Source organism: Drosophila miranda (genome assembly GCF_003369915.1).
Source record: "Drosophila miranda strain MSH22 chromosome Y unlocalized genomic scaffold, D.miranda_PacBio2.1 Contig_Y1_pilon, whole genome shotgun sequence".
In the NCBI taxonomy this organism is placed as follows: Eukaryota; Metazoa; Arthropoda; class Insecta; order Diptera; family Drosophilidae; genus Drosophila; species Drosophila miranda.
Genome location: NW_022881603.1, coordinates 36,002,190 through 36,023,469, shown reverse-complemented (window position 1 = coordinate 36,023,469; position 21,280 = coordinate 36,002,190). Strand labels below are relative to the sequence as shown.

General features: G+C 46.6%; 1 protein-coding gene and 1 long non-coding RNA gene across 2 annotated transcripts; both read right to left on the bottom strand.

Annotated features, from left to right (window-relative positions):
- Positions 1-2,936: 2,936 nt before the first annotated feature.
- Positions 2,937-11,937, bottom strand: LOC117189970. Its single transcript, XM_033395052.1, has 2 exons — positions 11,720-11,937; positions 2,937-3,808 (listed from the first exon to the last, which is right to left on the bottom strand). Exons 1-2 carry the CDS (start codon positions 11,800-11,802, stop codon positions 3,058-3,060), a joined length of 834 nt encoding a protein of 277 aa, XP_033250943.1. The 5' UTR covers positions 11,803-11,937; the 3' UTR covers positions 2,937-3,057.
- A 5,998-nt stretch (positions 11,938-17,935) lies between these two features.
- On the bottom strand, positions 17,936-18,402 carry LOC117189974. Its single transcript, XR_004473615.1, has 2 exons — positions 18,042-18,402; positions 17,936-17,986 (listed from the first exon to the last, which is right to left on the bottom strand). It is a non-coding gene; the product is annotated as an uncharacterized LOC117189974 (long non-coding RNA).
- Between the last annotated feature and the right edge of the window lie 2,878 nt (positions 18,403-21,280).

Here is a 21,280-nt window from a genome sequence, read left to right as displayed (position 1 = left end):
AAGAATAACCGTAACTTTAACATTATTATTGTATGAGCAGAGAGAGCCGCCTATGTTGTAAAACGTTGACGTTCTGCAGAGCTGCTGCGCTCTCCCGCTAAAGGGGCTCTCTGCCGCCGCCACTTCGGCAACTACTTTGATCTGCTGCCGCCACTTCGGCAATCACTTTGATCTAACGCCGTCGTCTATAGTTTAGTTCTATGCTAACCCCTCTGCGCATTGGTTGCATATCGATCTCGCATAAGGTTTATCTGGCAATAGCAAGCAATCGGCTTCCGCTAAGCCACCAAGATTAAATACGAATTATAAGGTTTAACCCGAAATCTCTTTTCATTTTTGAAACACATAGGTGCTAAAAAAGCTTGGCATCTCAAACATTGGTGACCCCGACGTGATATAAAACCATTGCTCAATCGCGTTCCGTTAAAACACTTATTATTTATACAATATTTTGTTGTTGGGTAGTTTAACTACCAACAAATACATTTGGGTGCACGTTGAAAAACAGTTTAAAGTGCAAATTCAGTGAGAGTGCGGCTGGAATATTTATAGACAAATTCCGGTACTTTAAGCGTCGAATCTCTCATTCTCTGCGCAGCTGCAGCCGCGGTTCTTGACTTTTCGTGTCTTGCATTCTCGCTCTCGCGTCTATACATCGTCGCTTAAGCGGTATTTCATTTTCCGTTGTTGTGTCGAATTGCACAACGGTTAACATGGACAACGATCCGAATACAGGCGCGGGCGGAAATATTGTGGTGGCTGATTCCAGACTGAGTCTGTATAAGCGTAAAAGTCAGTCATTATATGATCGATTGCACAGGCTTGGCGAATCCTTCGCGGGGAATAAAATCGATAAGCTGACCGCCGCGGAAGTCGAGGTGCGCCTTGATATGTTGGCAGAAATTCGAGAGGAATTTAATAAGGCCTATAATGAGTTGGAGGCTCTCGATCAAAACGAGATTGGGAGTGAGCTGCGCGAAATCTTCGATACTCTTTTCATATCGTTGAAAGCTGAGTTGCTGGCTGCTGTTGAAGTAAGCCAGTCACACGCCGCTGCCCATTCTACGACTCTGCCAAGCCATTCCGGACATAGTACCATCATCATGGCTCACAAGCAGCGACTTCCTGAGCTGAAGGTGCCTAAATTTTCTGGTGGATACGTCGAGTTCTCGGATTTTATGGCAATGTTCAAATCGGTGATTGAAGCGGATGCGGATCTCAGTGACATCGAGAAATTCCAGCACCTTCGCTCTTGCCTCGCTGATGCGGCTTTGGATTCGGTTCGATCGTTAGAGCTCTCCAGTGCCAATTATCGTGCGGCTCTGGATATACTTAATAAACGCTTTAATAACAAAAGACTTGTTTTCCAGGCACACATCAAGAAGATTCTTGGGCTAAAGAGGGTAGACTCGCCTTCTGGTAAAAGGCTTCGGGAGTTTTCGGATGCAGTCAATTTACACATGCGAGCGTTGCAGACATTGGGAACTGCTGAGGAGATTTCAGGATTCATGGTCATCAACATGCTGCTGCAGAAGTTGGATTCGAAGACGCAAACCAAATGGGAGGAGCACACATCGTCGGATGCTATACCTACCGCAGAGGAATTCTTCGAATTCTTGCAGCAACGCTGCCAGAAAATGGAGCGGTTGGAATATGCTACAGCGACACACGCTTGTAGCGATCAGGTGGGAAAAAACCATTCCTATACGCAGGTTAAGAAAACGTTTGTAGCTTCCAACTCTTCCGCCGACCCGTCTGTATGCGTCTTTTGCCACTCAGCGGGCCATGGAATATACTCGTGCAAGATATTCGGAAATCTCTCACCGTTGCTGCGCCACAAAGAAGTGAAGAAGCTTTCCCTATGCTTCAATTGCCTAAAGCCGGGGCACCGGACCCGCGCATGCAATAGTGGAAAATGTCGAGTATGCGGCGGTAGGCATCATAGTTTGTTGCACTTCGATAGTATACAGCCCACAACACAAGGCTGCCCAGGTATTACTCCTCCCGATCTGGCCGTTCAACCGGACACTCTTTCCGTTGCTCAAAATTCTGCTAGCAGCTCGTCTCTACCTTCGTCTACCTCTCTTGCTGCCCAAGGTCTTCACTCTGATGTCGTGCTTCTGGCTACAGCCGTGGTTCACGTAAAGAATCGGTCTGGCGTTTTAGTTCCTTGTCGTGCCATCTTAGATTCAGGATCGCAGCTGCATCTCGTCACATCCAGGTTCGCCCAGCAGCTTTAGCTTAGGAGAACTCAATCGTCTGCACTTGTGTCTGGGCTGGGCGATACCAGCGTTTCTACTGAGGGATCCACCATAATCATTTGTATGCATTCTCGCACCTCTGCTTACACAACTACACTTACTGCTCTCATAGCCCCCACGATTACCGATTCTCAACCAAGTATGACAGTAAATGTATCCGATTGGCGTATTCCATCTAACATTCAGCTCGCTGATCCTGCATTTTTCAATCCTCAACGGGTTGATCTTCTCATTGGTGCGAGCGTTTTTTATGATCTCCTCTGCGTAGGGCAAATCAAACTCACCGATGGACTGCCTCTTCTGCAGAAGACCCGGCTTGGGTGGATCGTATCTGGCGGTGGACAGAAGGTATCAAGCTCGGCGTTTTTGGCTACGCACAATTGTCCAGATTCGATAGCTGAGATGGAAGCAAGGTTGGATAAAACTCTTCGTATGTTTTGGGAAGTCGAGAATTGTGTGGAGGCAGGTGAAAATTCGGAAGACTTTTTCCAAAAACAAACGTGATGATGACTCCGGTCCAGCGGGGTCTAGTTTCGGTTTTTACGTTAAATTGTCAGGTAATGTATGACTAAAAAAAAACAAGTGCTCGACTTCAAAGCATTTATTGGACTGGTCGCAGCCAGAGATAGCAGAACTCCCCGACTCCACCGTCGAGCCGATCTTGAATGCGCAGAGAGCAGTACAAGAGCGCGGCGTGTGAAAGCAAAAGCTCTGCTCACAACATCGCACACGCTACGATAGAGTAATTACGATCATCTGCTGCAACATTCCGGCCCCGTTGAAGACCTCCGGTGCTTCAACCGTCTATTGGCAGTTTTGCCAATTTGTGTATTGGGCGTTTAATTACGCCCGCGGTTGTTCGCACCTCGGCGACGCGCACTCTCCCATCTTCTCCCTTGATTGCGGCCACCACTCGTCCTGTGGTCCACTTCTGTGGCGGTGTGTTGTCCTCGTGGACGAGCACTAGACAGCCAATGTCCAAGTCTGGCCCTTTGGTAGCCCACTGGTGACGCTTCTGCAGGCTGACCAGGTAGTCCTTGGACCAGCCCTGCCAAAACTGCTGCTTGAGCGCTGACAGCATTCGCCACCGCTTCAAGTACGCGAAGCTTCCCCTGCTGCATCTGTCGTCGTGATCTGATTCGGGCGGCAGCGAAAGAAGCGGCTGCCCGATCAGCAGGTGCCCTGGCGTTAGCGCTTCTCCATCGCTGGGATCGTTGCCTGGGGACGCGATTGGCCGGGAGTTGAGAAGAGCCTCTACCTCTACCAGGTGGGTGCACAGCTCGTCCGCGGTGAGCTTGGCGCTGCCCACTCCGCGTACCAACCTCTGCTTGGCTGATTTGACGGCTGCCTCCCACAATCCGCCGAAGTGTAGTGCTCTCGGTGGTATGAAACACCACTCGACGCCTTGGCGCGCTGCGTACGCCTTGAGCCGGTCCTGGTCCCTCTGGTACGCATGATGCAGCTCGTTCAGCACCTTGCTCGCGCCCACGAAGTTGGTGGCGTTGTCGCTGTACACCTTCTCCGGAAGGCCTCTTCTCCCGATGAACCTTTTAAAAACAGATAAAAAACTATCAGTGGACAAATCTGCTACAAGCTCCAGGTGAACAGCCTTTGATACAAAGCAGACGAAGACGGCTACATATGTCTTAATAGGGGGCCTGCCGCGAATCTTGAGAGACACGTAGAATTGGTCGCAGAAATCTACCCCACAAATCAAAAAGGGCCGAGCTCTTCGCACTCTATCAGCTGGCAGGTTTCCCATGATCTGTCCCTGTAGGACTGGCTTGTATCGGAAGCAGTGCACACAATTTCTCAGGATCCTTGTACATGCTTCTCGAGCATTGATTAGCCATATCTGCTGCCTTAGCAACGAAACCATGACTTTGGCGCCTGCATGGTAGTGAGTCCGATGCAAATTGCGAAGATAAAGCGTCACGAACTGCGACTTTTGCGACAGCAGCAGAGGAAATTTGGCGTCATACGGAATCTCTGCGTTGAGCAACCTTCCTCCCACTCGAATCAGTCGCAGCGTTACTCCGTCGAGTTCGCTCGTATGTATGAACGGGTTTAGTCGTTGAAGATGCGGTGACAGGATTTCCGACCTCGCTAGCTTGTGGAATTCTGGTCCCAACTCGTGTCTTTGGACTACTTCTACCAGCCTTTGAAATGAGACCTTAAGTTCTTTGGCTGACAGAACGACCTCTCGACTACGCTTTCTTCCTTGTAGGAACCGGTTTACATATGCCATAATCCGAAGCAATTTCTCAAAGGAAGAGCATCTTTCAATCAACTCGATGAAATCATTGGCCTGACACTTTGCCACTGAATGTGTTGCCAAACACTTCTTGTTTTCCGACCGTTCCATTTCTGGGGACAACTCAACCTGATACAGACATGGCCACTCCTCAGAATTCCTGAGCAGAAATTGGGGACCCTCAGTCCACAATGAGCACGTTACACCGTCTACGTCTGTGCCACGTGACACCAAATCGGCTGGGTTTTGCTCAGTAGGAACGTGCCGCCAAGTCACACCGCTTGACGATTCCTGGATTTCAGCAACCCTATTGGCCACAAACGTTGCGAGCGTGGCTGGATCCCTTTCCAGCCAGTACAAGGTGACTTGGGAGTCCGACCAAAAGTTCACACTTTCGATCATGAACTTGTCCAGGAGTGCTGCGCACAATTCGAGTCTTGGAATCGATTTCGTTTTGAGAGGAGCTACTCGAGACTTTGCGGTAAGAAGCTTAGACACGACATTTTTACCATCACTGGTACGGATGTAAATGCAGCATCCGTACGCTTCACCTGATGCGTCTGCGAATCCGTGAATCTGAACGCTTTTATGCGTGGGAAGGCCAATGTAGCGAGGTATGGTTATCTTGTCTAATTCAAACAAATTTTGCTTGAAGTGGTTCCAACTCGTGTGCAAACTCATGGGAAACGACTCGTCCCAATCCAACTTTGGCCGCCACAATTGCTGCAGCAATATTTTTGCCCTCGTTATTAAGGGACATAATAACCCTAATGGGTCGAACAATCGGGACGCAACTGACAAAATGTTTCGCTTTGTAGGGGTCAATGAATCAAATGAGTCATCTAAATGATAATGGAACAAATCATTTTGCGGATTCCATCTAATTCCGAGCGTTTTAACAGACGACGAAGGATCAAACTGCAGCGATTTCTCCTGGCCACTATCGGACAGCAGCTGGGGATGATTTGACGCCCACTTGGCCAACTTAAAACCCCCGGATTCTTAGACCTCACACACTTCCAGCCGAATACGTTCTAAATCTTCCAGACTGTTTGCTCCAGTAAGCATATCATCGACGTAAAAGTCACTTTTTATGATTTGTGATGCAATAGGATGGGACTCAGCATAAACGTCTGCCAATTCAACGAGACAGCGGATGGCCAGAAATGGAGCTGAGGCTGTCCCATAAGTAACCGTATTCAGGCGATACGTTTGAACATCTACATTTGCCTTATCCCTCCACAGAATCAATTGGAAATTTCGGTCTTCTTCGGCGACCTGAACTTGCCTATACATTTTGGAGATGTCAGCTGTGAGCGCAAAACGATTTAATCGAAATCGGGCAAGAGTTGCGTAAAGCTCCCTCTGAATAGTTGCACCCACCATCAAAGTCTCATTTAATGAGATTGAAGTCGATGTTTTGCTCGATGCATCGAAAACGACGCGTAGCTTGGTGGTTTTACTATCAGGTCTCAGGACACATTGATGTGGAATGTAGTAATGGCGTCCTGGAGGAGTGTCTGGAAGCAATGACATGTGGCCAAGGATGAGATACTCTTTCATAAACTCCATATACAGATCATGCAAATACTGATCTCGTGCAAGTCTGCGTTCTAGGGATAGAAAGCGGCGTTTTGCCGTCTCGAACGAGAAACCCAACACGTTGGGATTTATTTTAAATGGCAGCCCCACTTCAAAACGACCCGATTCGAGCCTGCGTAAAGTCTGCTTAAAGTTTTGTTCGCAAGCCAATTGTTCAGCTGTATATACAGCCTTCGACTTCTCTGGGACCTGTTCCAATTCCCAAAAGCGCTCCACCAGAGAGTCGAGAGAACAATGATCGCTACCAACAGCGATATTGCATACAGCATCCTGTGCTGATGCCTTATATTTTCCTGATACAATCCATCCCAACAATGTTTTCTGGATTGTTGGATGTTCGGAACTTGCCTTTAATTGGCCTACACACATTAACTCAAAAAAGGTTTCTGCCCCTATCAATAAGTCAACCTTAGCAGGCTTTTAAAACTGCGGGTCTGCCATCTGCAGGTTTGCTGGTATCTTCCATTGTGCGAAATTGACAACATGATCGGGTTGGTATGTGGAAATCGAGCTTAACACCCAAAAATCGGAATCAAAGTTGTGATCGTTGATACGAGATTGGACAGAAGTATGAATCTTGTGCTTTATGACGGACGAGTTTTTTCCAACAGTTGTGATATTAAGGCACGATTCATCACGGCTCAATCGTAAGCGCTGGGCTAGATCCTCGGATATAAAATTAATTTGAGAGCCGGAATCTAGAAGTGCCCGTGCATACTGAAATTGTCCGGACCGATCTTGCACCTTTACAACAGCGGTAGCAAGAATAACCTGGTCAGCACTAGCAACGTGACTAGAATAAGCTGTCTGAGGCTCAGACGATGACGAATGTTCTACTGGCACAGAACTAGGCCCATTTTGCTGTGGCTCAACCCCGTATCGATGAAGCAGAGTGTTATGGGGCTTAGAGCACACTCGACATTTTGCTGTCTTGCACCTCGTCACTGTATGACCTGGCCTCAAACAATTTATGCACAGTCGGAGTTGCTTGGTGATATCGAACCGTTGAAGAACAGGAAGAGCACTAAACGATTGACAATTGCTTATGGTATGATTCCCCGCGTGGCAATAGCTACATTTCGAATCAGCTCGCCTATCCGTCTTTGCACATGAAAATGACGATTTAGTGGGTCCTTTACTTGTCTCTTGTTTAGTTTTACCCTTATTCCGTGCTGACTCTTCGGCAGCTAGATGCTGATAGCGCCGATTCAGCTGGGCTGCGCACTCGGACCAAGACAGTAGTTTATCGTAATCCAGTTGCTCTTCGAACCGAGACTTCGTTGTGGGATCTACTTTAGACAGCGCTATGTGAATTAGCATCGCGCTATTTATGTCTTTTTCACTTCCTAACGACTGCAGAGAAGAATATATGGCTGACACCGTGTCAATGAGGGACCTAAGGCATGAAGCAGAAGCTTTTGTTGTGCTGGGAATGTCAAACAACTGCGAAACAGTATCAGAAAAGATCAAATATTTTTTGTCGTAAACCTCCTTCAAACAATCAAGAGCCTTCTCATAATTGTCTGCAGAGATCTGAAACGCCTTCACTGTTCCCAATGCATCGTCAACGAGACACGACAGTAAGTGGTTGAATTTTTCCACATTTGATAATATTGGGTCGTTATGCACCAAACTCTCGAAAAGGCTTATAAAGTTTTTAAATTCAGAATGTTTTCCACTAAACTTGGGGAGATTCATTTTAGGCAGATGTGATGAATGACGCTGGCTACTCCTATCCCTCCTCTGTATTCGCTGAGTTTCGGGTTCTTTAAGTGCAGACATGTACAGAGCCTTTGTGGTAACACACATATCCTCGACCGATGCTCGTAGATCGTTGTTGGGATTTAAACAATCCATGTCTGCCTGTATATCCATCAACTTTTCACAATAATTTTCGATCAGCTCGAGTCTGCATTTAATTTGAAGAGAGTCGAACGAAATAGTTTTTTCTTCAAAGGCCGTTCTCACACGCCTTAGATCGCCCATCACCCTATCGTGTCTTTGCATTGCTGTTGCTAACTTTTGCAGGACTTTTGGACCCCCTCCTTCTTTTGAACCTCCTTCCCTGGTAACAATTTCCCTTTTCTTTTAACTCATTCTGGCGCTTTCTCTTACTTCTAGAGGGTCGGAAAGTAATGCACTGGGTTTAGACAATGGTTAACCAAAATACTGTAGGGTATGCAAAAACTATGAAAGAACGCGAAATTTCCACAAAAAACTATGTATCGGCTTCAAAGGGTTAACGCAGCGAAACAAACACAAATTATGCTGCCAATGCACACAACCAAACGCAGCCAAATTATGCACAATTTGGCGCAACGATAGCGTTACCGAAGTAAAGGCAGCACCAATAAGCGGTACTTCGCAAAAGAGAATTGAAAACAGCGGCAATGACCGGAGCGTCTGATTAGCAAGTACCGTAAACCCTCATCAATTTGCACTTTTCTTCAATCCAAAAATATTCCGCATATAATAAATATTTTATGTTGCTGGCTGTTCACTTTGGTTTATTTTATTACTTTGTGTTTTATTTAATTGGTATTCCAATTCAACGAGGTGCCAATGAAATTGAGATCAGTGGCCAAATAGAGAAACACAGCGCACAAAATGGTGGCTTGGTTCTAGCACTCAATTTTTTCGCACTAAATACCTGAGAATTCGGCATAGATTAGCCGAACACTTTCCTTTTTTGTTGAGTAAAGATGAATCCAATTTGTCGCACAAAACCAGCCAGCTAGAGCTCTATTCGCAACAGAACAAAAAAAACCAATGACTTGTGCCGAGACAACGAAGATGCACTGTAGGTCACTGGTTTGTCGTGCGAATTTCCACGAAATGCTGGATGCCGATGTCCCTGCTCGGGCGCCAATGAAAATTCGGAAGACTTTTTCCAAAAACAAACGTGATGATGACTGCGGTCCAGCGGGCTCTAGTTTCGGTTTTTACGTTAAATTGTCAGGTAATGTATGACTAAAAAAAAACAAGTGCTCGACTTCAAAGCATTTATTGGACTGGTCGCAGCCAGAGATAGCAGAACTCCCCGACTCCACCGTCGAGCCGATCTTGAATGCGCAGAGAGCAGTACAAGAGCGCGGCGTGTGAGAGCAAAAGCTCTGCTCACAACATCGCACACGCTACGATAGAGTAATTACGATCGTCTGCTGCAACAGCTGGGTTGAATACCAAAGAAGAAGACGATTGTGAAGCACATTTCGTAAGCCACCTTTCACGGTTGCCATCCGGGGAGTATGCTGTCCGCCTGCCGCTAAATAACAATACTGATCGTTTAGGAGAATCTTATGCTCAGGCTTATCGACGGTTCATCAGTCTGGAGCGAAAACTGGAGCGTAATCCTACACTCAAGGAGCGGTATTCCGCCTTTATGAGGGAGTACATTGATTTGCATCATATGCACCAAGTCACCCCTGATTCCCGTAGTCTCTGCAAATATTTCTTGCCTCATCACTGTGTCCTAAAGGAGGACAGTACGACGACAAAACTCCGTGTCGTTTTCGACGGATCCGCAGCTACATCAACTGGATATTCTCTAAATGATGTGATGATGACAGGCCCTGTTATTCAGCCTGCATTGTTTAACATATTGATTCGCTTTCGAACATATCCAGTCGCTCTCACTGGGGACATTTGTAAAATGTACCGCTGCGTACGAGTGTCTCCACCCGACAATTTGTATCAGTGCATCCTATGGCGAGATTCTATCGAGTCCGAGGTTCAAGTCTACACATTAGACACCGTCACATACGGGACGAGGGCCGCATCATTTTTAGCGGTCCGCGCAATGCACCAGCTGGCCATCGACGAGGGTGAGTCCTACCCTCTTGGCTCAGCTGCTCTGCGGCAGGAGTTTTACGTGGATGACCTTATTTCGGGCGGTAATTCGGTTGCACAGGTCATGGACAAGATGCACCAAACATCAGCTTTACTGTCCCGTGGTAATTTTAGACTTAGGAAATGGTGCTCCAGTCACCAGGAAGTACTTGAGGGAACCCCTGAAGATGACATAGAGAAGTTCCTAAAGTTTAATGATGGAAGCGACATTGCCAAAACTCTCGGCTTAGCGTGGGACCCTGCTTCGGATCAGCTGCTTTTTGCCTTGTCCGCACTGGACACAAACTCAAAGCCATCAAAGCGGTCGGTTTTATCTACGATTGCGCGGTTCTACGACCCTCTTGGATTGATAAATCCAGTCATTGTCAGGTGAAAAATCTTCCTTCAGCAGCTTTGGAGAGAAAATTTGGATTGGGGTGAGAGCCTACCCTCAGCGTTGCATTCAACTTGGATGGACTTGAGAAATAGTTTGGCAAGCATTTCTCGGATCTCATTTCCTCGCTTGGAAACTCACCGTTTCTGATATTCGGCAAGGAACGCATCTTCTAATTCGACACATTCAGCTGGCAAATTTGTGGATGGACATAAAGGAGATTCGGCGCAATGGTCAAGTCATGAAATCCAGTTCTATTAGTTCGCTCAACCCGTTCATCGATCATTCTGGACTACTTAGAGTTGGAGGTCGTCTTGGCAACTCATCGCTAGGATTTGACGCTCAGCACCCGCTCATTCTGCCAAAGGGACATTCCATTACCTTTGCGCTGATAAGATATTATCATGAAAGAAACCTCCATGCCGGACCTCGCGCCTTGCTATCCTAAATTCGGCTGGAATATTGGCCCATTGGAGGTGTTAAGGCAGTGTCAAGGATCGTCAGCAGATGTGTGAGATGCTTCAGGACTAGGCCGCGCATGGCCTACCTAAGGAACGTTTGGAAGGATCTCGAGCTTTTGAAGTCACTGGAGTAGATTACTGTGGACCTTTTTTCTACCGATCAGAAATCCGCACGAGGCCTCCGATCAAGTGCTACATTAGCGTATTCATCTGTTTCACTTCTAAGGCTTGTAACGAACTTGGCAGGTGTCGGGGAGTGAGAGAAGGGGGCACGCAGATATTCCCGGCTGGGAGGCTCGTCGGCTAGTTGGGGTGGTGATCTTGCCCTCCTCTCACTTAATGCCTATTCTCATTATTACAAGGTTATAATCTGTGCGTGCTACGACGAGAGTTAATTTGGACCTAAAATTCGACTGAACACATAATTGGCTCTTTCTTCTACCTGTTCCCGAACGCTTTTCCTCGCCTCAGATCTCGTTGAAGCGGATTGACCCTCCCTTCCTTGGCCATCCCTAGGTCGCAATTTTCACGGAGTGACCCCTCTGCGTTCTCATGGGGCTCTCAGGGGCATCTGGCTAGCCGAAGGCAAACAAAAACTATCTTCTAGAACATTATAAAATTTATTGAATCCTACATAAACAAATTTCTAAACTAAAACTAAACCTAACCCAAAAATAGGTACGCATAAAACAGATAAAATAGATGGAATTTCAAAATGACGTAATAATAGTGATAAACAAAATGAATAATTATTTCACATATAAAAAGATTAACAACGGCCAAACCGAAAGGGGGGAAGAAATAGAAACAGTAAGGGGGGAAGCATATAAAGTATTTGCCCCTCTCCTCTTTACTTTTTCAGTGGGACTCGAGTCAAATCGTTCGAGTTGAGTCTTTTACATTTCTCTTTCACACTCACCCGCAGATCCGCATGTCCACCGACGAAAGCGCTTTCCGGAGGAGAATCGGACCTGGAACGAGAACTCCGATAGGGAGTGGCATAAAGCACAAAAAAAACTCACTCACAAATTCCCCACTTTCCTCTCTCCACACTTACTTTGAGCGACTCATTACATTAAAAAAAACTTTCTCGCCCCTTTTCTTTTTCTCGTTCGCGCCGCCCCTTGCCGACTGCCAATGTCTTTCTCAAAAAAAAACTAACAAAAAAAAAATTATTTAAATTAACATAAAACACTCGACAATACACATATTAATTCTTTTCAAATTTCTGCCTTCCCGATCTCTTCCCGATCTCTTCCCGACCTCTTCCCGACCTTCCGCAATCGGGCTGTTTTCGTCGACCACTCGCGCCGCCACTCGAAATCTCAGACTGTTCTTGATTGCGCTCAGTCTGCGCTATGTAGCCCTTCCTTGGCTCGCTCTCCAACCACAAAATGGAGTTTTTTTTCTTCCAAAAACCACTCAACTCCCGCTAGCGTCGTTGGTGCCCGGGTACTTGGGCCTGTAAATTTTCCACCGCAGCTTCGGCTGCTCCTCTGGACCTCTTTTGCGTCCCTCGGTCTCTCGTTCTACTCGACGCCTCGGCGTCTTTGGATCCGTGAAGCTGAACCGGTTCGGTATTGTAATGAAAATGCGGCGACACGGCGTTCCTCTTCTGCCGTATAAACTGCGCCAATAGCCGGTCCTATGTGGATGAAATCATCTAACTAGTTTGACCAATTACTTTCTCCCCTTCTCCATCTTACCTAGCTTGGAAAAACTAACGCCGGATTAACTCGAGACTTTCTCGTTTCTGAAGCACTTAGATAAAAAATATATATATTTTTTTTTCTGATAAAAGAAAACGAATGCTCGGGTCGAGCGCCAAAACGGGAAGAGACCGAAGCCAAGCCCCTCAACATGCTAGAACCTTCGGGCCCTCTCATAGAACAAGGGAAATGCCAGAGAAAGTTGACAATCTGGGCTGTTAAATCTATCACCCTTTCCTATGCCCCTTTTCGTGACCTCCCAAACCTAGCCCATAGAGGGTGTATGCTCTGCCACGGCCATTACGGTGCCGACCACTAGATGGCGCTGCGAACTAGCTCTCTCTCGGCTGATCCAAGCGTTATAAATACCCCCCGCCGAAGATCTGACTTAGTGGTATCACACAAGTCGGATCCCAAACTGCGCGGATCAGCTATTGTTTTAAGTCTTTCGCGTGGTATCGACCAATAGACCGTCCTTGCAGATCCTCTAATTCATAGTAAGCATTCCCTATTTTCTTGCGTATTCTGGCCTTCACATATGCTGGGCCCAGTTTGGCAGTATAGCCAGCCTGGAAGTTACTCTGCTTGAAGTTCTTTCTGAACACCTCTTGGCCTACTTGATACGAAATCTCCCTTGATCTCAAATTGTAAATCCGTTCGTTTTTCGCCCTTTGCTTCTCCATTTTCGTTAAAGCCTTGCTACGTACCAACTCTAACGAATCCTCCTTGGAAAACACTAGGGCTTTATCCTCCAACAATCGAAGAGCTCTCAGAATTTTGTATGTTTCCCCGGAGCTAACGAACTGTTGCCCAAATACCATATAATACGGCGAAGTTCCGAGGCTGGAATGGACCGCGGTTCGCAATGCGCAACAGATACTGCTCAGCTCCTCGTCCCAATTTTTCTGATCTGCCCTCACGTATGAGCGAATGGCGGCAATTACCGACCGGTTTACTCGCTCTGACGCATTCGACTGCGGAGAGTATACTGCTGTGGCCGTATGTGATATCTTGTGCGCCTTGAGAAACTTCTGGAAAACTTCCGACTTAAATTGAGAGCCATTGTCCGATACAATGATCTCCGGAAAGCCAAAAGTATGAAACAGATCTTGCTGCAGATACTTGATCACAAGATCAGCCGTTAGTTTTTTAACAGCTTTCAGAAAGACGAACTTTGAATAGTGATCTAACACTATAAATATACCAATGTTCCCGCTTTTTGAGCGTGGATACGGGCCTAGAAAGTCGACGTATAGCTTTTGGAAAAACCTCTGCGACTCAGGTGCCACTCCCATCGGGGGTCGATGGACAGAGTTCGGTGCTTTAGTAGATTTGCACGTGTCGCACGCGAGTACACATGCTTTTACATCTTTGACTAAACTTGGCCAATAGAGAAACTGTCGCACTCGCTCTAAAGTCTTATGAACTCCCCCATGCGATGCTAAGGGATGGTCGTGAGCATTGGCTAAAACCTCTGGAATAAGACTCTGTGGGATCCATAACTTCCAGATAAAATTATCATGAAGAGTACTCCCTGTGGCGAAATCACACTTCCTGTACACAAGACCTTCGACCACCCTCAGATCCGGCAGGTTAACGTCATTGGCTTTTATTCTGCTTGCCAGTTCTACATACTCGGCGGACTTAAAAGCTGGGGACTCGAGATCAACTGCTTGACCATAACCAACATCCACGGCCGCCAAATCTTCTTCATTGACTCTGGACAAGGCATCGGGTACAACATTTAAACGACCACTCCGGTGTTCAATTTTGAAGTTAAAGCCCTGTAACTTTAATGCCCATCGGGCTAGCCGCGAATGTAGATCCGTCTGAGTCATGAGCCATTTCAGAGATGCATGATCGGTGATAACCGTAAAATCATTCCCTTCAATGTAGGCTCTGAAACGGTTGATGCAAACGATTGCCGCCAGACACTCTTGCTCGGTCACAGAATAATTTCTTTGCGCCTTATTAAGTTTTTTCGACACAAAAGCTATCGGAAATTCGTCTCCCTCTGGAGTCTTTTGAACCAAGACGCCTCCAACTCCTGATTTGCTGGCATCGCAATGCACAAAGAACGGCTGGTTGAAATCCGGACTGCGAAGAACTGGCGCAGAGCACAACCATTTTTTAAGTTCCTCGAACGCTGTACGTCCTTCTGGTGTCATGACAAATCTGCACTTAGGTTTCAGCAAGTCAGTGAGAGGGGAAGCTATCGACGCAAAATTTGCTATAAATTTACGATACCATCCAACTATTCCAAGGAATCTCCGTAAGGCTTTCAGAGAGTTCGGTACTGGAAAGTCCATCATGGCCGAAATTTTCCCGGGATCCGTTCGAATGACACCCTCCCCGACGATATGACCAAGATACTTCACCGAACGCATACAGAATTTGCTCTTTTCCACGTTAAGCGTTAATCCGGCCAATCGAACATGCTGCGCTACAACTCTCAATACCTTTAGATGCGACTCAAAGCTATCGGAAACGATTAACAAGTCATCCAAGTAGACGAAGACTTCATTGCGAAGTTCCGCCGGGATCACCTTGTCCATCAATCTGGTCAAGAGATTGACCGTTGGCGAGACCGAACGGCATGACCTTGAACTGATATAGAGGTTTGCCCGTAATTGTGAAAGCAGTTTTGTCCCGAGACTCCGGATCCAAGGGTATCTGCCAATAAGCATCCTTGAGATCCAGACTTGAGATGAACATTGCTCTGGGGAGGCGACTTAGTATACCGTCTATTTGCGGCAACGGATAGGCATCCTTTCGTGTAACGGCATTGACCTTCCGGCTGTCTAGGCAAAGTCTAACCTTTCCCGGTTTCTGGACTAGCACAACTGGAGAGGACCAGGCGCTATCAGATTCCTCAATAACTCCTAATTTGAGCATCCTGTCCACTTCAGAATACAGCAATTTCTCCACTGCTGGTGACACGAAAAAATGCCGTTGTTTTACGGGCTTGGCATCTCCTGCATCGATCGAGTGCGACAAAACCGATGTTCTACCCAAACCAGAGACTGCAAAGGATGGAAATCCCGACACAACCTTCTGCAAATCCTCTTTCTGGCTTAGAGTTAGTTCATGCGATTCCTGACAAATTTCTGCTACCTGCATCTCCGGAGGTAATAAATTGAACGTACACCAAAAATCGGTTCCTAGATATAAGTCCTGGCTAAGCGACGGAATGATATGTAGTTCCAAGTCCTTCACAACCTTATCATAGGTGACTGGAGTTCTCAATCGCCCCAGAACCTCCTGCCGCTTGCCATCTGCAGTATGAGCAACTGAGATTCCCCGTTTAAATGGAATCCTACTGGTGATTATTTGTTTAGCCAAATTCCCACCAACTACACTCATCGCTGCCCCCGTATCTAACAACCCAAGCACTGGCCGCTCAAAAATGTTAACCTCTGCGTACGGACGTTTATCTAGCTCTTTGTACCTAATCGCATTTATTGATTTAGCTGCCTTCCAAAATGATCTCATCCGTTTGGAGTGTCTTGAATTGGATTTACGACGGAACAGTGTTTCTGCAGCCTCTGCATCTGAATGAGAATTAATGAAATTGTGCCATAAATTTGTTGCTACACTACTGACGGACTGGACTGGAATGGTTGTATCTATAACTGCCTGGTGTTGCTTTTCTACTGGCTGGTGTCTGGGTTCGCGGATTTTTGGCGACGCACACTTTGAAGCTGACGAGGCTGTGTGCTCGCCCTGCCGTTTTTTTTCTGACATTTTTCACAAGCTGGTTTGTAAATGTTTGAAATGCCACACCCATAGCAAAAGATCTTGCGTTTGGATTCGCAATCCTGGTACCGATGTCCTTCCTTATGGCAGTTCCAACATACCAAGGCCAACGCTCCTATTTCGCCTTCGCCCTCCCCTTCGGAAAACTCCGTTGCGTCCTCAGACATGTGCTCCTCCACCAACTCAGCCACTTGCCTACGGAAAGGGACACTCTTTTGATAACCATAATTCCGTCTCACGTCATCCAGGAAACTCTCTCTTCGTCTGCATATTTCCCTGAGCTCCCCAACCGAAGTTATGTTTATATTGAGCAACTCGTGCCTTACTTTGGGCCTCAAGTTCCTTCGCAGTATGTCTACCACAGACTTTTCTGACAAGGGAGACTCTAAACTATCCATTAGCTGAACTATGGCGTCATAAAAAGCATCGAACCCTTCCTTTTCTTTTTGCTTCCGGTCCCTGATCGCTTCTCGAATGTCCACATCCGTGCGAGTGTCTCGGAACTGTTTCCTTAATGCCTGACAAAGCAAGTCCCATCGTACAACTACCACTGACTTATGAAACCTCCAAAAGAATTCACGAGCCTTTCCGTCAAAGAGGATGCTAGCGTTGCTACATAGCACCGCGAAGTTGCTTTCCAGCGTTGAATGGGTAAGAGCTTCTACTCTATAGATAAAATTATCAACGCTAATTCCTTCCGCATTCCCGCTAAATCGTAGCTTCCAACCATTCATAATGTGTACGACCTTGTCCGGCCTTTGGGACAGGTCGGAAGCTAAACTTCTAGGAGTGTCTCTGCCCTCTCTGTAAAATCCTGTCGATTCTCGGCCTCCGCCTGCTGCCTGACCCTGCGAACTATGGTCCTGAGCTAAGTTTCGAGTATGATGATCTCGGCCAGTCAGTTGAAGATGAGCAGCGACATTGGTTTGTATTATTTGCGCCATCTGCTCCGACAACTGGGATAAAAGGTCGTTTTGCATGGCCCGCACTGCTTGGGTAATCATGATCCCTATATTCCCACTATCCACTGGAGCCGACCCTGGGTTATTAACGGGTGCTCCCGCCGCTGGGGTGCCTGAAGCTTTTTCTTTGCCTCCTGCCTGCTGTTTGGCGGTTTACATGCCCGAGCCCGATGCGCCGCCTTGCAAGTCAAAAGTGACTCTTCCACACCTAGGACATTTGGCATTTTCCCTCGAATATGGCACTATGCAAGCTTTATGAAATTCGTGGCCACACCTGGTCTTGTATAACTGCTGAGATCCAAACTCTTCTCCACACAGAATGCAGACGGACGGATCTACAGGTTCTCCCTCCATTATTAATACGTTCCCTTTATCTCCAACTGCTAACTTCCGCTTACTCTGTCACTCACTATCAACGAGATTCAACGATTCGAGATTCAAAACAGCTGACCCGCTCAATTCCCTTCGGTACTTCAACTAGCCTTTCCTTCTTCAGCGCTCACAACTCTCTGCCGGTCAATGACCTATCTCAACTGAACCAGCTGTTCCGCGTTTTATCACCCTTGTTCTCTCCTAACACCTTCGTTTGTGACACTTTTTTTTTTTTTTTTTGTTTGCCGCTTGAGGAATTGAGACGCGTTTATTGTTGAAAACAAAACATAAAACAAATTATAAATAAAAAAATAATATTTTGTAAAAACCGCAATATATAAAGAAATACAAAAACATTTATTTGCCTTCAAGCATAGCTTAGTTCCCCTGAAAAAAAATCTTATTGGAACTGCTGTGAGAAGAAAGATCAAACATAATTTACCGCTACTTGTGCCGTGCTAATCAGCCCTCGCAACAACCAAACGTTTTGTTGCTTTGGCGCGCCGATCCGCAAGACAAAAACAACGACTGCAAGCTAAAGTGCGAGTAAATCGAAGCTAATCAGTTTCGTCTTCTTTACTCTCCTTCGCACTCTTGCTTCTGCGGACAGGTATGCTGGTTTTCCATCACCCGTGGCCAGGCAAACTCTTTATAAAGAGATTGTTCTGTCTTTCCAAGCGTTTGATGGCTAGCTCTGCCGCATACTATTGCTGAAAGTGGATGGGTCTTTGCCAAAACTTGTTATCCGTGGTCAGGGTAGACTTATCTAAAGACTTCTTCCCTGCTTTTCCAAACGTCTAACTAGTTGGGCTACGGACTCCAGTACTGTAGGGTATTTAATCGCCTACTAAGCTCTACGTCTTCAGCCGTGGCTTGTCGATCGCTGCTAGCAACTTCTCAACAATCTCCTATGCGACTGATTTGCAAAATTTAGCTGACTGTGAAGCTCGTTATTCTGGCCCAGATGCTGCAGCAACCGTAGTTTGAGAATAAAAGCGGACAAACGTATATGCTTCTCTTCTCAAGCTCACTACATAGTATCTAGTTTGCCAGAAAAATCTAAAGTGTTTTTGATGTGTGTTCCTGCGATATTGTTGACCACATCGAGATGCGGTTCTACCAATTATTTTGGGCCCCATTGTTGGGCGCCACTAACTTTATAATAATGAAATTAATAATTACTTATAACTGTAACGAACTTGGCAGGTGTCGGGGAGTGAGAGAAGGGGGCACGCAGATATTCCCGGCTGGGAGGCTCGTCGGCTAGTTGGGGTGGTGATCTTGCCCTCCTCTCACTTAATGCCTATTCTCATTATTACAAGGTTATAATCTGTGCGTGCTACGACGAGAGTTAATTTGGACCTAAAATTCGACTGAACACATAATTGGCTCTTTCTTCTACCTGTTCCCGAACGCTTTTCCTCGCCTCAGATCTCGTTGAAGCGGATTGACCCTCCCTTCCTTGGCCATCCCTAGGTCGCAATTTTCACGGAGTGACCCCTCTGCGTTCTCATGGGGCTCTCAGGGGCATCTGGCTAGCCGAAGGCAAACAAAAACTATCTTCTAGAACATTATAAAATTTATTGAATCCTACATAAACAAATTTCTAAACTAAAACTAAACCTAACCCAAAAATAGGTACGCATAAAACAGATAAAATAGATGGAATTTCAAAATGACGTAATAATAGTGATAAACAAAATGAATAATTATTTCACATATAAAAAGATTAACAACGGCCAAACCGAAAGGGGGGAAGAAATAGAAACAGTAAGGGGGAAGCATATAAAGTATTTGTCCCTCTCCTCTTTACTTTTTCAGTGGGACTCGAGTCAAATCGTTCGAGTTGAACGATTTCTCTTTCACACTCACCCGCAGATCCGCATGTCCACCGACGAAAGCGCTTTCCGGAGGAGAATCGGACCTGGAACGAGAACTCCGATAGGGAGTGGCATAAAGCACAAAAAAACTCACTCACAAATTCCCCACTTTCCTCTCTCCACACTTACTTTGAGCGACTCATTACATTAAAAAAAACTTTCTCGCCCCTTTTCTTTTTCTCGTTCGCGCCGCCCCTTGCCGACTGCCAATGTCTTTCTCAAAAAAAAACTAACAAAAAAAAAATTATTTAAATTAACATAAAACACTCGACAATACACATATTAATTCTTTTCAAATTTTTGCCTTCCCGATCTCTTCCCGATCTCTTCCCGACCTCTTCCCGACCTTCCGCAATCGGGTTGTTTTCGTCGACCACTCGCGCCGCCACTCGAAATCTCAGACTGTTCTTGATTGCGCTCAGTCTGCGCTATGTAGCCCTTCCTTGGCTCGCTCTCCAACCACAAAATGGAGTTTTTTTTCTTCCAAAAACCACTCAACTCCCGCTAGCGTCGTTGGTGCCCGGGTACTTGGGCCTGTAAATTTTCCACCGCAGCTTCGGCTGCTCCTCTGGACCTCTTTTGCGTCCCTCGGTCTCTCGTTCTACTCGACGCCTCGGCGTCTTTGGATCCGTGAAGCTGAACCGGGTCGGTATTGTAATGAAAATGCGGCGACACGGCGTTCCTCTTCTGCCGTATAAACTGCGCCAATAGCCGGTCCTATGTGGATGAAATCATCTAACTAGTTTGACCAATTACTTTCTCCCCTTCTCCATCTTACCTAGCTTGGAAAAACTAACGCCGGATTAACTCGAGACTTTCTCGTTTCTGAAGCACTTAGATAAAAAATATATATATTTTTTTTCTGATAAAAGAAAACGAATGCTCGGGTCGAGCGCCAAAACGGGAAGAGACCGAAGCCAAGCCCCTCAACATGCTAGAACCTTCGGGCCCTCTCATAGAACAAGGGAAATGCCAGAGAAAGTTGACAATCTGGGCTGTTAAATCTATCACCCTTTCCTATGCCCCTTTTCGTGACCTCCCAAACCTAGCCCATAGAGGGTGTATGCTCTGCCACGGCCATTACGGTGCCGACCACTAGATGGCGCTGCGAACTAGCTCTCTCGGCTGATCCAAGCGTTACAGGCTATACACATGGAGCTCGTAAAGGATTTGACCACCGCATCATTTCTAGGCGCACTAAAGCGTTTTCCTTCCACTCGAGGAAGGCCAAGTCAAATTTGGTCGGACAATGCGACAAACTTCGTTGGGGCCAAGAACGAGCTTCTGGAGCTAAAGAAGCTTTGTCTGAGCGAACCGCATATGAAGGAGGTCCACGAATCCTGCTTGGCTGACTCGATCGACTGGCGTTTCATCCCTCCTCGCTCTCCGCATTTTGGCGGGTTGTGGGAAGCGGCCGTGAAGACCGCAAAATATCACCTGTACCGCTCAGTTGGACCATCTGTGCTTAGCTTCGACGAGCTGCGCACTCTGATTTGTCAGATCACTGCAATTGTTAACTCTCGCCCTTTGCTCTCGCTTTCAGAAAATCCTGATGATTTAGACGTTTTGACTCCTGCTCATCTGCTTTTAGGCGGCCCCCATGAGCAAATCCTCGAGCCTGACCTAACGAAGCTGAACTACAATCGTCTGGATGGCTGGCAGCGGGTCACCCAACTACAGCAAATATTTTGGAGCCGTTGGCGCGAAGAGTATCTCACTCTTTTGCAAGAGCGCGCGAAGTGGCGTACCCCCGCGCAAAACATCTGCAAGAACGACCTCGTTCTGGTGAAGGACGAAAATC